Below are 21,355 nucleotides of genomic sequence, written 5' to 3' on the forward strand. Positions count from 1 at the left end.
ACAATAGTAAGAACACAATAATTACGACGTTTAAAACCAGTTTATAAACATAATGTGAATGGGCTGAGGCCAGTCTTCTGTGAATGTGATACACAGAGGGTCTGTTGTACAGTGAGGCTAAGACAAGGTGGTGCTCTGCCGCTGCACGTGCTGCTCCTGCATGTTCAACACGCACGTGACACGCATACTGATCAGTTTACAGAAAAATCCCTGTTTTCCCTCTCAAGTCAAATACAGTCGACAGTTTGAGATGGTATTCCCTTTGTTTTGATGTGTGTTTTCAGTGTATTTTAAATTGTGTAAATTGTCATTTACTTTCTAAATAAATCTTTTTACATTTCCCTTTTTTGTATGATATTTAACATATGCTTTCATAATCATATAATTTGATATAATCATGCCCAAATTTGGTAGAGATAACTGAAAAAATATTTAAATCCTGGGGAAAAAAATGACATTACAAGCGATTGTCTCAGTTATACCAGCATTCTTTTGTTTTATTATAGATTACAGAAAAGAAAGAATAAAGAGAAAGTATAGTTATTCTACAAATATAAAAAAAGCTCAGGAAAGATTTGTTGGGACCTCAAAAAATTTATTTGGATTAGAGTGATAGTTCAAACTTACAGTTTACTTTAATTCATATTACAAGTCTACGATTTTATGATCAGTCACAGAGAATGGAGAAAAATATTCACTGTATGTACTGTATCTTCACTGTATATTCACTGTACTGTATGTTATCATCATGTGCACTGATCTTGGAAAAACCTTTTGGTGAGAACAACAGAAAGCAGATTATAGACAGGCATGTTAATGGCTGAAGGCTATAAAACCACCTTCACGCAGCATGATGTTTATTCACAGCTGCAAATATTATTAAGATGTTTATGGTCTGTGGATCATAGCCAACCTTCAGGGCCACAGCCGCAAAAGAAGAATTTCAACTTCAGTTTGAATATATATAAATATATATAAACTATGATGACAAGCAACAATGCCTCTCAGAGAACTGTATTTGTTTGTATGTATGGATTACAGCTATCTTGTACTTTTTCTACTTCCCTATACTCCCAACACTCCCAAAAAAGCCTTTTTGAAAGGAGCTGATTCTTTTAGAGTAGCACTACAGCGTGAGGAGCAGTAGCCCTCAGGGACTAGGAGTGAGAACAGTGGCTGCAGCCTTGTTCTCTGAAGATGACTCCTTTGTGACATGGCATGATCTAATCATGCACTACATTCAGCTAGCCTACTTTTGCCAGAATAGATGAGCTTTCCAACCCTTTATTGAATCCTCTGGAAACAACATTTTGTGTCGTGGCTTCTTTGGCAGAAGGTTTGCATTTGTCTACAGGGTGTGTCAAAAGTTGCAAGGCACTATTTGAAACGCTACATGACCATCTTCCGATAGGAAAAATTGATCCAATATGGTGGCCATGTTCCGGACATAGCCTAAAAGATAGGCCCCCTCACCCATAACCTGCTGGGGAAATAAGTAAATACTAATAGCTTCTACAATTAAATATTCCATATCAGACATTTATATTTAGTCATAGGCTGTAGGACTACCCAGCTGACATTTAATGACAGGTTTGTGTGCAGAAACCAGTTTGTATAACTGGGGCAGTGCATTATGTAGGGAGTGGGGAGCTGTGGGCTGCACCTCAGATTCTGTGTGAAGAACTCGTACATCTCATTCTCGTGAGACTTTCTCTGACTGCAGTAGGTCTATACAGTCTCGTGGGGTTACCATGGCAACAGCGGAGTTATGCATGCTGCCTTTCCGCAGTCTCCAACATGCACATACAAGTCTGTTTCTGTGAGTTGTGGGGACATTACATAGACTTCCATTTATCTTTTGGAGACTGACCCTTACTTTAAACTACATGCCTAACCATACCCCACATCTAACGCTAACAATAAAACATGCCTATACTTTACATTTGAATGGTTTATACTGTGGGGACCAGCCATACAAGGAAGAGGTGTCTCAACAATGTGTATGTGAAAACAGGTAACAGCCCTCAATGTGACAAGTCCCTTACAGAAACACACAGAGAGCCTCTGACTCAGTAACTGCAGAGTACAAACCATGCCATAGCCTAGCAGCTGTATGCAAGCCTTACATCACCAAGCACAATGCGGAGCTGGGTGGAGTGGTGTAAAGCACGCCACCACTGGTCTCTGGAGCAGTGGAAACATGTTTTGTGTATTGACAACTCGCACTCCTCTGTTTGGCAGTCTGATGCGTGAGTCTGTGTTTGGTGAATGCCAGAAGAATGTTATTTCCCTGACCTGCACTGTGCCAACTATAAAGTTTGATTGAGGAGGGTTAATACTATGGGGTTGTTTTTCTGAGGTTTGTGTAAGCCCCTCAGTTCCAATAAAGGGAACTCTTAATGCTTCATCACACTAAGACACTTTGTACAACTGTATGCTTACAGCTTTGTGGGAAAAGTTTAGAGAAGACCCATTTCTTTTCCAACCTGACTGTGCCCCAGTGCACAAACCAAGGTGCATAAATGTATGGATGTGTGAGTGGGGTATGGAAAAGCTCTGACCTTAACCCCACTAAACGCCTTGAACTAGAACACAGACTGCGAGCCAGGCCCTCTCTTCCAACTTCAATGTCTGACTTCACAAATGCTTTTTTGGATGAATGGTCAAACATTGCCACAGACGCACTCCAAAATCATGTAGAAATTCTTCACAGAAGAATGGAAGCTGTTACAACTGCCAAGCGAGCACCAACTTCATATTACTGCCCATGGATTTAGATTGGGATCTCTCGTAGGTTTAATGTGTGGGTGTCCTAATACTTTAGTCCATACTGTGTATTGACAAAAGCCGTGGGATAACCCTCTCCATTGAAAATGTAGTTCTTGTGTTTTTATACACTAGAACATGAATCATCAATGATATAAGCAGTCATCACCACTGCTGTTTGTGGATAATTTTCAGTACTGATGCGATGGTGTGTTAGTCTGTGTTGTAGTTATATGAGTGGATCAGACACAGCAGTGCTGCTGGAGTAAATTCATTCAGTGAGAATCCATTGAACCAAAAATTTCCAGCTATTAAAAGTCCTCAGACCACTGTAGAAGGAATAGAGGACAACAAACACAAACTCTGCAGCAACAGAAGACGTACTCCCACTTCACATCTAAAAGGTGGACCAAGAAGGTGGGAGTGTAAGAGTGGACAGACACCGTGTTTAAATATTCCAGCAGCACTGCTGTGTCTGATCCACTCGTACCAGCACAGCACACACTAACACACCACCGTCGCCTAGATGTCACTGCAGTGCTAAGAATGATCTGCACTGGGGTCCCCGTGTGCATCAAGACATAAAGAATACAGTAAAAGGTGCAGAGGGGAAAAAATTGCAGAGGAACTGATGGACTACCATCTGTAATTGTAGAACTATAAAGCGCTCCTAAGTAGTCCGTGGAGGTGATAAAATGAACAGTGAGTGTAGAAGGTCATTTTGATGTTAAGGCTGATTTGTGTATAGTTGAGTGAATGGAGAATAAACTGTGAACTCTGAGGTTCCTTGTGTATGAGGAAGAGGAAAATGAACAAATTGCATGTTAACTGATGACAGATTATCTGAGTCAAAGATCCTAGTTGAGATAGTATATAGCAGGTAGTGTAGAGAGTGTGTGAGATCTTGAGCTGTGCGAAATAATGAAATGCTGTAGGCTGCTAATTAAGGTTTTAAAGGTTTGTCTCAGGCAAAGAGCTTAGATTGCTTTGACATGAAGGGTTACACCAGTGGAGCTAAAGAGGGAAACAAAACAATACCATGGTAAGAGCTATCAAGTTTAAACAACAAAATCAAATCATGTCAAATTTATTTGTACGTGAGTGCCTTTTACAACCAGATGGTATTGCAGAGCAGATTCACGGAAACCCAGAATTAAAACAAAAACAAAATGGATAACCCCATTGGAGTGAACCCAAGGCAACACTGGGAGGGAAAACCTCTTTCAAAGCTGGAGAAAGACAACTCAGAAGAAACCAAGACTCACAAAGTTGACCTATCCTCCTCTGTTCAAACCACTTGGAGAATAAAAAATAAAAGGAACAGCCTTGGAGGCTTGTATATGTTAGTAACATTCTTTGCTGAATCAGTTCAACCGGAAGCAAGAAAAACACAGTTTAATATTTTGACTATTGCTGTCTATGTGCTGTGATGAGGCCTGGATCCAGACTGGGACTGGTGTGATTTCTCCGGCCACAGCTATAATTTATGGGTTGGAAACAGGTCTATATTTTGAGAGTTTATATGGTTTCATGATCAAAACTTTAATAATTGCTAGTTTAAAAGCTTTGGGTATGGGACCCAAGTTAAATGAAGAATTTACCTGGTAGCACCTTAGAGGAGGTTTGTACCTGGTAGCACTTCTTGGAATTGTTGAATGTGCAGGTTACAGAATTGGATGATTTCCACTTTCAGCTGATGAAGTGCAGATAATGGTTTTTTAATCTCATCTTTTTACACTTCAGATGTGTTACATTGTTTAAGGTTGACTGGAAGGCATTCTCTAAACACCCTGTTAGTCAATCCGGTTGTACTGGCTCTGATGGAGAGAAAAACAATTTTGGTCAAGCAGGAAGGTTTCCACAAAGCTGAAGGCTGTGTATTAGAGGTCTGCATTCCCGCAGGACTCTGTGTGGGACTTGCGGGTATCTTCACGACATGTTGCGGCGCAAGAGAAATCCATCAAATTAACAAAAAAATTACTATGCATTAACACCATAAGAGAAAAGGGCCAAATAATAAACCCATTCTAAATATTTGCAAAAAAAAATCAAATAAAAAATACGCAAATACCATCATGAGTCATGCACTACTTTGCTGCAGAGATGTCAGTCTGCTTCTTCTGTGTGTGTTACGCATGTCTATGCTCATATGATATGATTCTCCCAACACAGTCCCTTTAGAGGAACTGTACTATATTACTTCAGATGCAGATGATATTCTTTTGTAAAGTAAAGTATGCAGGAATGTGTGCAGAGTGAAAGTATGCAGGGCTGTGGGCGGAAGAGATGAAGCACACTGGATCTAACATGATGGAATATTTATTCACAGTTAAAACTAGGTATTAATAACTTAGTTATTACTGGGCGGGGGGGGGTGGGGGGGCAAATCTCTGCATGTTTGAGCAAAAGATGGACTTTTGTGAAAGTTTGTGAGAGATAAACGTGCAGCAGATGGTTTTCTCAAGTCATTTTGAGAAAGGTAATTTTTGTGCAGGGAAGCAATTAGGAGCAAATATGTTTAAAAATGACTGCTAGGCACAATGGGCGGCACGGTGGTGCAGCAGGTAGTGTCACAGTCACACAGCTCCAGGGGCCTGGAGGTTGTGGGTTCGATTCCCGCTCCGGGTGACTGTCTGTGAGGAGTTGGTGTTTCCTCCCACAGTCCAAAAACACACGTTGGCGACTCAGAGGTGTCTGTGTGTGTCACCCTATGAAGGCCTGGCGCCCCCTCCAGGGTGTGTTCCTGCCTTCTGCCCAATGATTCCAGGTAGGCTCTGGACCCACCGTGACCCTGAACTGGATAAGCGCTTACAGATAATGAATGAATGGTAGGCACAGTGACTTTATTTGTGCTTTTTACTATACTAGTTGCAGTTTTGTATGAAAGTAAAACATGTAAATGTGTCAATGCGGGGGGAGAGGGAAATATTCTCATCTACAAAAGGTTGGGACTGCAGAAAAAGTTTGAGAACCACTGGTTTAAACCAACACATCCACACACAGCATTTCTGTAATAACATTGTTTTTATTCTACTAGGAATTGATTGGATTTTTTGTGAACTCTTACTGCACAGATTAAGAGCTTTTGTTGCTCATAAATTTTGCACATTATTGTACATATATTGGATGTGGCTCATATGAAATGAGGTACTGATCTGAAATCTAAAAACCCAGGGTCAAAACTAATTAATGCATATGATTACAATAGCATGTAGTGCCTTTTGTTTTTTGGTAAAGCAGACTGAGTCTAGAATTGATGAAAATGCCTTTTTATGGATCATTTACATTCTCAAAATTAATAATAATAACAATACAGCTTACAATTATTTTATCACACCCCACTGCTAAGTTTGCAATAAAGCCAAATGTCTGAATGAGGCCCCTGTGGCCTGTAAATATTCAACAGTGAAGCTGAACTCTTGTTTGTAGGAAGATTGGATATTTTATTAGAAAGAACTTTACAAGACTTTACTTTAAGTGCACAAACCTCTCCAGGTTCCCACAGTGGAGAAAGCAGCAGCTGAAAAGCTATTTGAGCAATGTAGATATTTCTAATACATACCACAGTCAACCACCTGACCACCCTTTCTCCTCTCTGACAAACCCGGAGACACTGGCATTGCATGGAATTGGTTTGAGATCTATCTGGAGAGGCGTTCTTTTCAGGTAATACAGAGCAGATCCACATCTGCTCCATTCAGACGCTCCACCAATGTCCCACAGGGCTCGGTGCAGTGTCCTCTTCTCCTTAAGGGATGGTAGCGCACCAGCTGAAGTTGAATTCCAGTGAGACTGAGCTGCCATAGATCTCTGGAGCTCTTCGGGATGATCTTTCCTGGTCTCCCCATCTAAAGAGGCATGTAGTGTTCCTGTAATTCCAGAAGACCACTCACCGTCTTTGGCTGCAGGCAAGTACACAAGAAAACATATGGAGGATTCCCCCTTTAATCTCTGTAAAGGACCCTTGAGGGTTTTTCCTGATTCATCATCTCAGTTTGGCTACAGCAGCACTGCAGAATATGGCAGCATGGCTAGCTTAATCTACCAAAGTTTCAAATCCAGATGCTTACTAGAAAGCCAAATAAATACCAGCAGCTCCCACCTGATGGTACTGGTCAAAACTCAAACAGTACCTTGAGTCCTTTAAGCTTCAAGCATGGCTCAACTTGAACTTGCCATCCCTCGAGTGACCTGGAAGTCGAGTATCACTTCACTCCTCTATCCTGGTTCACAGACAGTGGAATGAACTTGGCACTCATCTCTTTGTGAAGCACTTGAATGGACTCTTAATCTACTGAAAAACCTGGGACTGCACTCAGGCCGGGCCTTGCATTTACCCATGACTTTTTTATCTCTCTCTTCCCCAAGTTTGCACGTTTCTCTGGAGTATTTTTCTCACTTTCTGCTTGAGCCCTATTCCGCCTCTAAATGAGAACAAGTTTATGAGTCTCAGTTTACTCGTTTACTCTAAATGCCAGAGCACAGCACTTTTTTCTTTTGGCCAGTGTCCTCATTTCACAGTGTTGTTTGTGTTTGATTTGCTCCACTGAACTTCGCCTTTGCTCTTTCACATAAAGACAGGTCCATATTCAGATGAGGAGGTGGTACAACTCTAAAATGCCTGCACACTATGTTAGATGGCACACAAAATCAGAGTGATTCAGTTTATCCCATGTTTTCCGTGATCTGGGTTATTTTATTTCACAGATTATGGGTTGTTAGAAGCTCTAGATCCCCAAATTAATCTGCTTATGCACTGAAAATTCAATTATTTCCTTACATCCCCTTAAAGTGTTGTTTTTATGGCGACCATATTTTTCTGGGTTTCAACACTAACCCTTGTTTCTTGCAATGCATGAGCCTCAGGGCATTTTTGGCCTCTACCTATTAGTACTCACTAGGATTCAGTCTCTGTCTAGGCACCAATACAACAACGTGTAGGTTCCTGCTGGACGTCATTGTCAGAATAAATTCTCTTACCCTCCTTTGTTTTATTTAGCTACTTTTACCTAATGTAAATATGTTGCACGGAGCCACTACGTTATCTACAGATAACCCCCCCCCCTCACCTTTTCAGCCAGGGTTGCCAAACATGTTCAACCTTAGAATTTCAGTACAAGACAAAACTAGTTAACTGGCTGAAACACTGAGAGTGTAATTAGAAGATAAAAAGGAACTCCCTCTTTCCAGCTCCTGAAGATTAACTGTTAAAAGCCTGAAACGTCTGTCAGGAAACAAGGGTAAGAACAGATGTATATCACTTAGAGGAAGTGCTCATCATGCAGTATATCAGTGGTGCTGTTTACAGCCTGTCACCATGATTTAGCTCCATATTTATTCACTGCAACAGAACATTACACCGCCATTTAACCAAGATGACAACCTCCAACATGTTCTTGACAAGGTTCTTCCTTCTTGATTTGCAGTCTTGCTGCTCGCAGTTTGCAGTACAGCTGAGTGTTATTCTTACTGGCACTATATCATACGCTCTGCGCTGTAGTGCAGTTTCGAATCCAGAGATTTGTAGACTTCTCCAATTCATAAGTGACAAGAATCAATAGAGATTTTATTTTTCTCCCAAATGAAAACACCGGAGATAAGATCAGACAATGTGGGAACACAAGGTTAAGTGTATTATACAATTTTATGTTTGATATGTTTTTATGTTTACATATTTTATGTGCCCCAACCTCAGCTGTTCCTTAAGAATTATTCAAATTTAAATACACTTGTTACGGATAATAGAGTGTGAGGACTCCTGCTATGATCTTATCAGGATTGATATAGTTTAGAGGCTGTGTCCACAATGGTGAAGTTCTGTGTACGGAACTGAATCTAAAGATGGAGTTAGCTCTCAATTCCCAAAAGATGAATGAATAAATGAATGACAGTCCCAAACATAGTGCTTTTCTAGGTGCCAGAAGAGCTTTACATTCTTTGGTACATTATGGATTCACCTCAGCCGCCACCAGTGTACAGCACCAACCTGGATGATATGATGACAGACGATCTGCACCAGTGCACTCTGCACACTTTCATTTCAAGGAAATGCCTAGGGATCTTGAGTCAGGACCTTGGTTATACCTCTCAGGAAATATAAGCACCATTTATACAGTTCAGTGTCTCTGTCACTGCACTCAGGGACTGAGATTCGCACAGGCACCACCAACACCAGCTGCAGGAGCCACCCAAGCTTTCGTAGGCCTCCCATCCAGGCACCAGCCTGGCCCAAACCTGATTAGCCTCAGTGGATTTGCACATTCTGGTGTTCAGCTGCTGACAATGAGAGAATCAGCATTTTCTGGGATTTCCACACACAAAGACGAGAGAAGAAAACCATGCTGTAATCAAACTAACATTTTCAGTGGGCAATATGGTGATATATAATGCTTCTTCTCCTTATATCAGTACAGTAAATTCCAGCATCTCATCATATATTGTGAAATGCTTAGTATCGGACCATTTACAGTTTGGAATATGACACTGTGAATGCTCGTATATTATATTTTATTGTTAAAAAAGAGACATTTGATCAGATGTTTTGTTCTGAGTAAATCTGTTTGTGTCTAAGTATGATATAAAAACATGTTATTCTCTGTGACAAATCTGATAATAACACACTGGATTATCAAAGCGACTCTTATTGAGCTGAGGAAGAAACCAGAGATAAGGCTGGGCTACAGGACTGATTGTCTCATAAAAAGATTTATTTTCTGCCTAAATGTACAAAGGCAAGTTACAATATAGTATAAAAAAAAAAAAGAAAAAAAAAAAGAAATGTGGCAATGTACACTTTACATACGACAATCCCAGGAAGAGAGTGAGGGACAGAGGCAGAGGAAGAACAATACAGAGCTCAGAGACGCAAAAAGGGAGAGCGCAAGGTCTACAAGAGAAATGCATTCAAACATAGAAATGAAAAAAAGCTGTAAACATCTGTCTTTCAAGTACCAAATGAGTGATAGTGAGCCACAGCTCTCAGACTGAAAGAAACAGGACAAAAACACTCGGCGTGCGAATAAGAGGGGGCTCGAATAGATCAGGAAGTAGAATCTGGGGGACAGGAGGGGGAGGGGGGGGGGTAAAAAAAATTAAAATAAAACACATTGCATCCTACCTTCAAGGACTGCACTGGACCAGCCATAGTAGCACCGTTTGACAAACATTACATGTCCGAAGTTTTAGAAGTAGGTGTTTTTTGTTTTTTTTTAAATGAAGATAACGCTTAAAACACTGGGGGGAGAAAAAAAACAAAAAACAAAAACAAAAACAAAAACACCCCCCCCCCCCCTCTATGTTATGAACCATGTCACTAGACGGCACAACTTTACTGGTCATACTTTCAAAGATAAAACAGAGAAGTGATACCATTTATACTACCATTTATGTAAAACCCCTCCCCACATTATATCCAAAGGTGTATGTCCTGGATCCCCTTTTATGCCTTGTCTAAGTCCTGTGTGCTGGTATATATTTAAATGGCAAGGTTTACGATCTGGGTTTGAGAAAGTGGTCCTACCCAGTTTTAAAGAGAGCGTGATATCAAACTACCTCCCAATGGATCCACTGTCTTGATAAGTGACTTTAAAAGTAATTAATCTTTAAAACAATTAACAATAAAAGAAATTAAACACTGCTTGTTTGTTAGTGTTGAAGATACGGTTAGAAAGAAACCATTCTGAGCTGTCAGTTGCGACAGTAACTGCTAAATATATTTAAAATCATGTCTCTTATAATGGTATATCATTTGTCATGTTAAAATTTCTGAGATTTTGTAATGAGGTGTACCTGAGGTAGCAATAAAGAGCTAAGCAGAACTGGATTAACTACCTGGCACTTAACGAGCAAAACAGAGTGGGGGCTGGTCTGAGGGGAGCAGGAGCTGAGAACCTTTTAGAACATTGATTGAAGCCATCCCCATAATTCCTGCTATTCTATTACAGACACTGACCTGGGTTCTCCTTTTACGCTAGTGCAGATTTGGACCAAAACACACACACAAAAAAAAATAGTATTTCATATATAATTTGAGCAAAGAAAATTTAAAAAAACCAAATTGAAACCAATACGTGACATGCTTGGAAAAAGGTTGTGGTTGAAGGTTTGGGAGGAAAAGACACTCTAGGAAAGAGAGAAGTGGAGCAGGTGGAAAAGCGGGAGCAGGGGAAATAATATATCACATCACCTCAATCATAAAGCCGTTACACCAGCTACATATTCATATTATATCAACAATAGTAGAAAAAAAGGCTAACAGACAAAAAAAAAAAAAATAAAAATAATAAAAGGGAAAAAATAGTAGGAAATTCCAATAGCATCCAACAACCTTTTTAAAATAATTCCTCTGTACAATATTTACAGAAACCACATAGTGAGTGCATGTGGGTGAGACAAGGGCAGCAAGAGGAAGTGAGGCAAACGTGCACAGCTTGCCTTACTCTCTGTGTTAATGTTTTTTTTTTCCTTTTCTTTTCTTTTTTTTTTTCTTTCTTTTTTTTTTAAATCTAGTGCTATAGTACACCATGCAGATACACATGACAGAGTGGAAGGGAGAGGGAGCCGGGAGGACATCTGGAGAGAAGAGCTCCAATAGTGAACACCGAACAGCACATGTACTCCACTGTCAGGTACACAGCAATATTACACATCAATGTATTTGGACTGGGATCTGACTAAGGAGCTTGTGCGGTGGACCACTTCTTTGAAGGGGCTAGCGGAGCCGGGTCAGCAGCTCGGTAAGAACGTCCCTTGAACTCTTTGTGCCTTCATATATGCACTTACCCCAGGGCTTGAACTCTGATCCATGCAGTTTGGCATGAAACTCTCAAGCAGCAGCATGTTGAAGAAAAGCATGGGCGGTGGGTTACAGTACACGACCAGGGAATCTCGGTTCAAAATCTGGTCGACCATATGCCGCACGCACACACACACACACATACACACACACACACACACAATCCCTGTCTCAAATATAGGGGCCTGGGAGAAGCTCTTGTTAGAGTACACATGGTGTCTTCCCAGCATGACTGCTCAGTCTTGTTGTTGAGCGTTGCCACAAAGCAAGGCACTACTCCAGTCCAGCCTAGAAGCAGTAAACACACCCTCCTTCCTTATAAAGAGTCCTTCGCAACATCCTTCCAAAGCAGCCTGACGTCAGTAGTCCCATATGGCATAGGTGCATCAGTGAAGCCCCTCACAAGACCATTGGAAGGTTTGCTGCTATGTGTATAAGCATGCCAGTGTAACATCCAACGCAGGAGCAGAGGGAGACACGGGTTTGCTGGCCTCTTAAAACAAACGAGAAAACATTCTAACGAGTGAATGATATAGGCAGACTGTGGGAAGGGAGTGTTGAGTGCGTTTAACAAAACTGGAATCAAGTTAAAAGGATGCATAATCTTCAATGGACGCTGCAATAGGAACTCGCGTTAACTCCCCTGAATCTAAACTATGTGAGAGATGTGGGCACCATCAGCTTGCATAGAGTCCAGAAGGTGTTTGGGTTTGTGTGTCAGGACACGGAGAAAGACAATTCCACGATGTTTGTCCCTCACAACCATTTACGAAGTATCCAGAGAGAGGGGGAAAAAATGAAAAGGAAAATCTCCACTGAGACGTGTAATCCTCACAGCATTTGAGGAACAGTTCTGTGAAGTACCTGGTAACCCTCCTCGCCAAGCCCCCGACGTAAACAAAGCAATGTAGTGACAATGATTCCATAACTATCCATCATCTCAGTCCTCTTTTGTCCACGAGTCAAGGTTTGCTAAGAGCTAGCACATCATTTGCAGTCTTTGCGGACCGGCTCTGCCTCCTCTCACTAGTAAGCAGCCTGCGGCACTGAGGAGGCGTGGCTAACTGAGCGCTTCCGAGGGCTGACAAGGGATCAGCACCCAACATCCTTCTCCAGTGGTCAAGAACGGGGACAGAGACACCGGGACATCCGGGAACAACAACCAAAAAAAATTCAGGAACACCATTGAACTGATGTCATAAACTGCACAAACTTTTCCTCATGTGATCTAATCACATGGCTGCAGGCAAGCTTGAGGTCCACAAGTCACCTTTTCTCTGTAGGAGAAAAGAAAGGAACAGTCCTGATGTCACGTCCGCCTGTAAGAACAAGAGAGATATACTAACTTACATGACAGTATGAGTCTCCTGTTACATACAGGTTTTAAAAAGAGAAAGGATATGTTCCACTAGAGGGCAACAAAGACCGCATAGTCCACTGAGAAGCTCACAAACTGCAGATCCTAAAGGCTGATGTAATACACAAATGCTAATGAGCTTTGCTGGCAGCTGATAGAGAAGAATATCTTACCATTCTCACCTCCGTGCTGGGGGGTAAAGTGAAGGGGCAGAGGCTTGTTGACTGGCGACAATGGCTGATGAGGAGAGACCTATTGGGGGGAGGGGGGGAGGGAGGGTGAAATGAAATGATTGATATGGCAATAATCTTGACATTCAAAGGTTTTTTAATACAATTTAATACAAACCCAAATTGTCCCAGCTATTGGGGTTTGTACAACGTAAACATAAAAATATGATACCACAGCAAGTGATTCATCCACTAACCTGCAGCATAAGACAAATCATACTGTCCAGAGAGCAGAGGGTAGCCCAGGTGGTGATGGGATGGCATGATCCGCTGTGAGGGTGAGGATCGTGGTCGGTCACCTTCTCGTTCCCTCTCGTTTCCACTTCGCTCTCTGTCATGTGAAGCCTTGTCACTCACTGTGGGTGATTTGCTTTTGTACTGGCTGGCATGCTGATGTAGGATGTCCAGGGCTTTGGACTCTGAAGCTGACTTTCCAGAAACTGTGGGGCTAGCGCGGGCCTTCTCACCTTCCTCTCCTGGGGGCATCTTACTGCCGTATGGGGAAAAAGAGTAGCCTGCTGACAGGTAGGACCCTGGACAGAAAATGCAAAAATTAACATTGTAGCTTCCCATCATCTAACAGTTAACTAATGTGTGGTATAAAAGAAAACAAACATCTCAAACTAGATGTTAAATGATCAGTTTTTTAATCATTACCCTTACCTGGGTAATTCTGCATCATAACTGATGGCATTCCCCTGTATCCTGGGTGACTGGGGTCATAACCCTGGCCGTACGGGTATCCGGGCATGTAGGGCATGTAAGACTGGTGTTGTGGCAGAGGTGAAGAGAACTGCATATGGGCTCTGGGATCTTTACTGACTCCCCTATGCTCCTCGGAGGCTGATGAAATCCGTGGTTCAGCCCCCTCTTTGCTTTCTTCTTTAGAAGGAGGGTCTTTGGGGCGAGGTCTCTCCTCTTTGCCTTTTCTGTCTCTCTCCCTGTCTCTATCTCTCTCCCTGTCACGATCTCTGTCTCGTTCTCTGTCACGGTCCCTCTCTCGCTCCTCTTTCCACCTGTCTTCATCCAGTTGTTTTTGGGGGTCAGAGTACTTGCTGGGGTAAACGTAAGGCCACAGTCGAGAATCTGGTTCCTGATAGAATAGGTAAAAGTAACTTTAGATTCATAAAGCATTAAGGAAAGAAGCGATCTAGAGTGTTTTTTTTCTTTCTTTTTTTATATATTTAGTATGAACTCTACACCACAAGTTGCATATTTAAATCAAAAGGTAAAAAGTGTTTTCTTACCTGTCTGTACATGTACATGGCTTGCTCCATGGCCGATGGCCTTCCACACTCCAGACTCGGCTTCTGCTCTTCTTTCCCATGGTGTCCACCTTCACTCAGCTTCATCTTTAGCCCTTCTACCTGATGGCCTACAGGCTTCCCATCCTCTCCCTTCGGGATGATAACAGATTTCGTCGGCTCTGAGGTTAGCTCTTTGGGCTTGGTCTGAGATGGAGGCTTACCAAGGTCAGAGAGGCTTGGAGCTTTGGACAGAGTTGGGGGAACTGATGCTTTCTGCTTCCACTCTTCTGACTTCATGGAAGCTTCCCTGTCCTTCTGAACGGCCTCAGACTTCTTTTCTGCTGCTCTGTGTTGCTCGGCAGCCTGACGATGACGTTCCTCACACTGTTGCCTATAGGCTGGATTAGTATTCATCAAATGATTATGATAGGCCTGGTCTGGTGAATAACCATAAGGGGGCACGTAGGCGTACTGATTGTAGTAGAGCGGCTGCATATACATGTTGGAGCGCTGCTGAATGACAGACGGCTGCTGTGGCTGCTGTTGGCTGGAAGTGCTAATATCTGACTTGCGCTCTTCGGGTGGTTCTGCCTTAACCTTTTCATCCCCTACTTCCTGCTCTTCTTCCTTCTTTACCTTCACAGCAGCATCCTGCAATGCTGCACCAGTGTTGGAGACCCCTGGGCTGGGGTTAGTGTTGGCGTAGTTGGGTGAGTAGTAGGTCTCATAATTGGGATAGTAAGGAGATTCTTTGCTTGGAGGCTGAGCTGGGAACAGGGTCTTCTTGGCACCTTCTCTGGTGGTCTGGTCCTCAGACTTGACCTTCATACCATCTACTTTGCCCTCCCCATCTTCACCTGCATCTGAAATGTCAGAGTAGGCTGGGCTATTGGTTTTCACTGAAGAATTATCTGCGCCGTTTTGGGATACTACATGAAGTGGGGTGAGGGGTTGTGCCATACCACCGTCTATTCGACTGGCAACCCCAATGGAGGGGCTAGGAGCATTGTCAGTAAAGCTGTATATCTTGTCAGCTTCAGCCTTGATACTGGCCAGGCGACTCTGGTGGGGGTCTGTTGATCCATTGAGGAGGCTATCACTTTTGCTGCCTGGGTCTGAGGACTCAGAATATGGACTTTTTCCTTCCTCTGACTTCCCTCCCTTCCCAGGGGCCTTAGGACTGTCACCCTCCTTTCCTCCCTCCTTCTTTTTCTTGTCTTTTTTCTTCTTGTCCTTGGAGCCACTTAGGGCTGGGTTCATGGAAGGGTCGCCCATTACTACAGGCTTAGGTTGGATGGCTTTCAGCTGGGGGCTTTTGGGAATGGACTGGACAACTGTGCTCACACCCATTGAGGACCCTGAGTTAGGCGCAGGGAAACTTGAAGCTTGCAAGTTATAGAGCTGTTGTGGCGGTATTGTTGGAACAATGGGCCTAGCAGATTTCCCACCTTTTTGAGACAACTTTTCTCCTTTGGAACCACTGCCTGTCTTTTTAGCCTTGTCCATACTTTTCTTATCATCAATGCCATCGTTACTAGCCTCGTCTGTAAGACAAGGGCCATCTTCACAGCCGTCTAGGTGCACTCCAGAATCATGGTCAGCCTCAGCTTTCTTTTTAGACTGCTTGGAGGCATACTTGCCTGATGAAGGCGAGGGGCTCTGGGCATCAATCGCCCTGCCTTTGGGTGTTACAGACCGGGCTGGAGAGACAGAGCCCTTCTGGGAGATGGAGGCTCCATTGCAACTGCCGGGTTCTGGATGCAAAGTAGAATCCTCCCCATATTCACTGTCCCCATCCATGTCCAGTTTGATGTCGTCATCATTGTGGGCACGGGCCTGGTGGTACTTCAGGCCATTGATGTGTTTGTATTTCTTGTTACAGTTGGGATGGGGGCAGTCAATGAGCACTGGAGATGGGCAACTGCGGTCCAGGGATGGGGGCAGGGGCTCTGCTTTGATTGTGGGGATGGGAAGGATAGCATGAGGCATCCCGCTGTTTGAGTTGGTACGCATACGTTTACTACCTTTAGTGTCCTCTGAGCTGGAATTAGGCTCCATGTCTGAGGCAGGCTTGCTCTTGCGTTTGTTTACAGATGAGGGGCTTGCTTTGATATCTTCGGTGTTGCTGTTGGGTGGTGTTCGCCGTTCAGAAGAGTTCTGACTGCCCCGTCGTCCCTTGCTGTTGGATGCTGCTCGGGTCTTGCTGCTGTTGCTCCCCTTGTTATCAGACGAGTTGCTGTTTTCATTCACCGGAGTGTTGCTGTTAGGTCTCATTCTTTTCCCCCTACCTCGCCCATTCCTCATCTCCAAATCACTAGTGGGTGACTCACAAAACCTGTTCAAACCGAAAGGAATTAACATAAATAATCAGCTTGTGTCAGAGGATGCTTGAAGAACATAGCCAGCACAGCCAAATTAAATCCTATGTTATACATCATACCGGAGTCCTGGAGAAATTCATACACAAAAAAAGCCGCTGAAAGAGTGCAAGCACTTCAGGTTGCATTGAATTCTCTGCCTGAACTCTCGCACACTTATCTAAACCCCTCACAGGACACTAACAGTGCCAGGAAGACACTCAGATGAGTGATGGCCTCTCCTCTGAATCATGCCCCTCAATTCTGATTCCATAAGTGCCTCTCCGGCAGCCCCGAGAGAGACGTGCTGTGGGTTTTTATCCTCTTGTTATCCCTGATCTCGACAGCAGTGCTTGTTCTGACGGATGGCGCACAGCAGCACAGTCCTGCAGGATTAGGCCAGGGTGACCTGGCTGCTGATTAGATATGTGGTGATAACATCCTCTAACAGACAGGGCATGAGCTCAGGGGGGTAAGAGAAGCCACAGAGCTCCATCAAATAGCAGGTCTCACCCCTGTCACTGGCTAAGCAATAAAACAATGTAGTATCGGCAGAGCTCTGTAGTGTTACTGAGTCCGAGCCTCTACAAATCAGCACTGCATTTTGACTGAGGGATTGAAGGTTGAAAGAAAAACAGCAATTCAATAAAAAAAAACCTCTCTCCAAAACTAAAGAGAGAGAAAACAAAGGAAACACCCATACAAAAGATAGTGATCTGATTGTAGAAACAAGCTGTGGGGCAAGGAGGACCATGGCCTGACAGGTTTTGCTCTTTCCTTACTTACATCATGTGCCTAAAATTGGATCACCATTTTTTATATGGCTGTTTCCTTTCTTTTGTCTTCTCACTTTTGGGACACACTATTGTTGTCCTATTGTTTTGCTAACAATACTGCTAACATATCAGTTTAATCACAGAGCTAGATATAGCGCGAAATGCTTTTCAGTATCAGAACTGCCATACATGGGAGCACAGCACACAAGCGTCTAACACCATTCATGTTGCCTAAAACAGAATAACCTGCACTGAATTCTAAAGGAAAGGGAAAAAAATGCTGGTTGGTAAGATACCACGTTCATTTTCTCCGACACCAACATCCGATACCTTGTAGCTAGTTCACGTTGCTGCGCCAATGAGCAGACAATTCAAAATGTCTGTGATCTGGATTAATTTCAAAATCTGTGATGGCAACCCAAGCAAAGCGAACTGCAGGGGGAACCCAAGAGCAGTGAATATGCTGCACCGTTTTGACTGTTCTCAAATTAGGTTATTTTTCTGCACTCAAAGTGTATTTTCCTCCAGTTTTCCCATTTGCGAGAGCACTGTTCGTTGCCCGATGTGGTTTCTCCTCAAACGAAATTAATTTCTACGCTCACAAATTTTGAATTGGATCCAACACCATAGATCAGGCTGCTGCTCTTAAACAAACACTCCAGAGTGCGGAACTTCCCAATCGTTATCGTATAACGCAAAGATGCACAACACTGTGCAAATGCATATTAAGAGCTTGTTGCATCTCATGTTACTAATTTATAGATAGATACTATATTGATCCCAGAGGGAAAATCAAATTACTGGTGGTGTAATGTGGGAAAAACCTAAATAAAAACAGACAGTTCCAGAAATTAGGAACATATTTAATTAAACAAAAATGTTTTAATTAATAACTACACTATTAACACGATGCTCCTGATTGCTTAATTCTAATTATCGGCATCGATATCGGCAAGTATAAAAATACACATACTCGTACTTGGTTGGGAAAAATAAAAAATAGTATTTATGCATCCCTAATATAAACCCACAGAGCTCTCTGAGGACTGCTGCTGTGTTTGTAATGCTTGCCTCCAGCCTCCTGTAGGCCTCAGATAACACGTTCCAGAGCAATGCAGACTTTTCCAAAGCTGTCAGATTTTAAAAATACAGGCCACCCTTGTGGCCCTGCTTTTTAAAAGTATAGAATGTTATATACATTGGACTGCTTGATGCGTGTGACCTCGTACAAGATCAGTGCACCGCTAAATGCAACTGTACCTGTACAGCAATAAGACATTTGGAAGAGTAAAGTATAAACACTTACCATCAGCAAAACCTTAATAAACTGCTCTAATCTGAAATGTGGGTCAAATGTAAAAGGTGCAAGGTACTAGGACCTAACAGACACAGGATCTAGCAGCTGCTCACTAACATACGCTAAAAGCTTCAGCTTTTGATGCCTTGGATCGATGCAGAGGGAGAAGAAAAGGAAAATCAATTCCACCCTGATGTTGCATTTCAAAAGCACAATGTCAGCATGGCAAGGGCCCTGAGACATTACCCTCAGCTATATCATTCATAATGACCAGAGTAGTGGTCGGGTAGAATGGAAATTGGAGAGACAGCTGTTTTCGCTCATTTTCTCTTTATATCCCAATCAACTGATAAACAATTTGTTATGCAATCTTATTTGAATTAGGTCTGCGATATCAACAATTCAAATGTCCACAGCACACAAAGCACAGGTGACCAATGTGGAATTACAATTACAGCTGGCCTAACAGAATGTGTTGTTTTATGCAAATATAACAAGTCATGTCACAACCTTAACTTACCACAGCAGACATTAACTAGAACTTGTATTAATTAATATTTTCCATCATGAGCCTCTTCATATTTCTAGCAGTAATATCTGTGTGCTTTCTTCCTTACCGCGGGGGAGCCCAGTCGTGCCGAGTGCAGTCTAGAAGAGTGCCCACATAGGTTTTATTCCTCCATGTGACATTCACTACCAGCATACCTATAAAACACAAAGAAACTTCAATGTTTAAAAGATACTACAATAAATAACAAATGCTCAGTTGATACCTTTTATAATTACAATATTTTACTTATTAATTTGTAATTCAATAAACCATCTGTTAGTTACAGTAGCTATGATCTTGTGCAAATTCAATTTAAACACCAATGAAACAACATGGAAAAGCCATATTTTGTATTTGGAATGTGAACATCATGAGAAACACATAATTTTGATGTTAACCAGGTACACAGCAAACAGAAAAGAAAGCAACCAGAGCAACAGAGAGTGGAGGGGAGTGAGAAAATGATAGAGCACATCATTTCATTGGTCTGCAGATGTCCTCCACCTGACATTGCTGCAGCTGTGAAAAAGCCCATATTTTTGAGTCAGGCAAGAAACAGCTGAGGCATGTAGAAGAGTTCCTTCACTCTTGAGTGCTCCAGTCTGTTGAGTACAATTTGTCTCTCCAGTGATTCTGGATCACGTGGCCCACACAACTGCTGCACAAAGCAGCAGAGTGTGTGCAAAACAGTGAGATAGAAAATGTAGAGGGATGTGTGTACGAGGGAGAGTTCGTCAGGGAGATGGAGGGGCAGAACAGAGGTAGAGGGGAATTTCACAGTTAACCCAACACGGTTCACACAAGGTGGCAGCAACCAACACTTCTAGAAATTTCTAATGGCTCAATCTAGTGTATTGCGCTATTGACAGTTCTCCAGTACCAAGAGGGGATTCCGCTTCATATTCAACCAGCATGCAGCTGACCTCCCTACAGTCTCTCTGAAATTCTGCTTGGACATACTAATCTACTCCATCACTGGCGAAGTCTGAGATGAAGGGTTTGACGGAACCAGTGCTATTCAAAATCAGCGTTTGAACAGCTTATCAAAATGTGTCAGGCAACAGAATCCCTCTGCTCTTACAAGCCAAGGAGCAAACCGTTCTGTCTTTCACACTATGTTTCCTTGACAACCAGAAATGTCTGAGAGCCACTGCAACGAGCCTCATTCCGTTTCAGTGACACAAGCTGGGGAAATTGAACAGATCACTTGAATCATGTAGCTGAATGGACGACATTGTTAATTTGCCTGCTATGTGGCAGACACATACCGAGCGAACCTATTACATCTGCAAACAATTAGCATGACATCAGATGTTGTTGGAAGGGTAACTGTTAGTCCTGAAATTAAACCCAGGACCACCAACTGGGCAAGGTGAAAGAAAAACTGAGCAGGCTGCCATTTCAATCTTAGTCCCTAGACCCCAGACTATTTCCAGCGGCACAATTCATGAGCTGAGACCTCATGCCCCATAAAGGGAGCTATACCAAGACATTTTACTTTTATTCTCCTTTATAGCCCATTAAAAATACTCACACAGTCCTCAGCAAACCAGCACAGTATGCTCCCTTTCCCGAAACTGCCACAGGTAGATATACAGTCGGAAACAGAACACTGGGGCATGAATTAGCCCACTGTGAGATGCCTCTCGGCTAAGCCATCAACTGTGTGAGTGTACGTGTCCCCTAAATAGCCTTCCCTGACCATGACCTCTACATGTCAGCCAAGCCCTCAGGGGTAACTGGAGTCCGAGTCATCGGCTTTGAGACAACATGTGCACCGCAGCACGAGACAGCAGTCTACAGCAGACTAATTCACTTTTCAAAGGCCAAGAGGGAGTGCAGCAGCCTTCTCGGCTTTCAAACTGAAAAAGCACCACCCTATCGCTCTCTCTTACACACACGTACACACTCTCCCTCTCTCCCAGCTATGCTCGTTGAGTAGAGTGAGAGCTCTGCTTTTGAGCTGGAGAGCTGCCATATC

The 21,355-nt window shown here is 42.9% G+C and overlaps 1 protein-coding gene across 2 annotated transcripts in view; it reads right to left on the minus strand.

The window, feature by feature from the left end:
• Positions 1 to 11,058: 11,058 nt before the first annotated feature.
• znf609a (zinc finger protein 609a) overlaps positions 11,059 to 21,355 on the minus strand; it is a 99,214-nt gene continuing 88,917 nt past the window's right edge. Inside the window, exons 4-9 of one of the 2 annotated variants that reach the window (XM_066668370.1) lie at positions 19,442 to 19,529; positions 14,395 to 16,729; positions 13,811 to 14,240; positions 13,345 to 13,680; positions 13,100 to 13,169; positions 11,059 to 12,879 (exon numbers count right to left, since the gene is read on the minus strand). In XM_066668370.1, the coding sequence (XP_066524467.1) occupies positions 12,870 to 12,879; positions 13,100 to 13,169; positions 13,345 to 13,680; positions 13,811 to 14,240; positions 14,395 to 16,729; positions 19,442 to 19,529 (3,269 nt within the window). In that variant the 3' untranslated portion in view covers positions 11,059 to 12,869. Of the gene's footprint in view, positions 12,880 to 13,090; positions 13,170 to 13,344; positions 13,681 to 13,810; positions 14,241 to 14,394; positions 16,730 to 19,441; positions 19,530 to 21,355 lie in introns of both variants that reach the window. The other variant, XM_066668371.1, reaches the window with a different exon arrangement.

The sequence above is a fragment of the Hoplias malabaricus genome, chromosome 4 (genome assembly GCF_029633855.1).
Source record: "Hoplias malabaricus isolate fHopMal1 chromosome 4, fHopMal1.hap1, whole genome shotgun sequence".
NCBI lineage: Eukaryota > Metazoa > Chordata > Actinopteri > Characiformes > Erythrinidae > Hoplias > Hoplias malabaricus.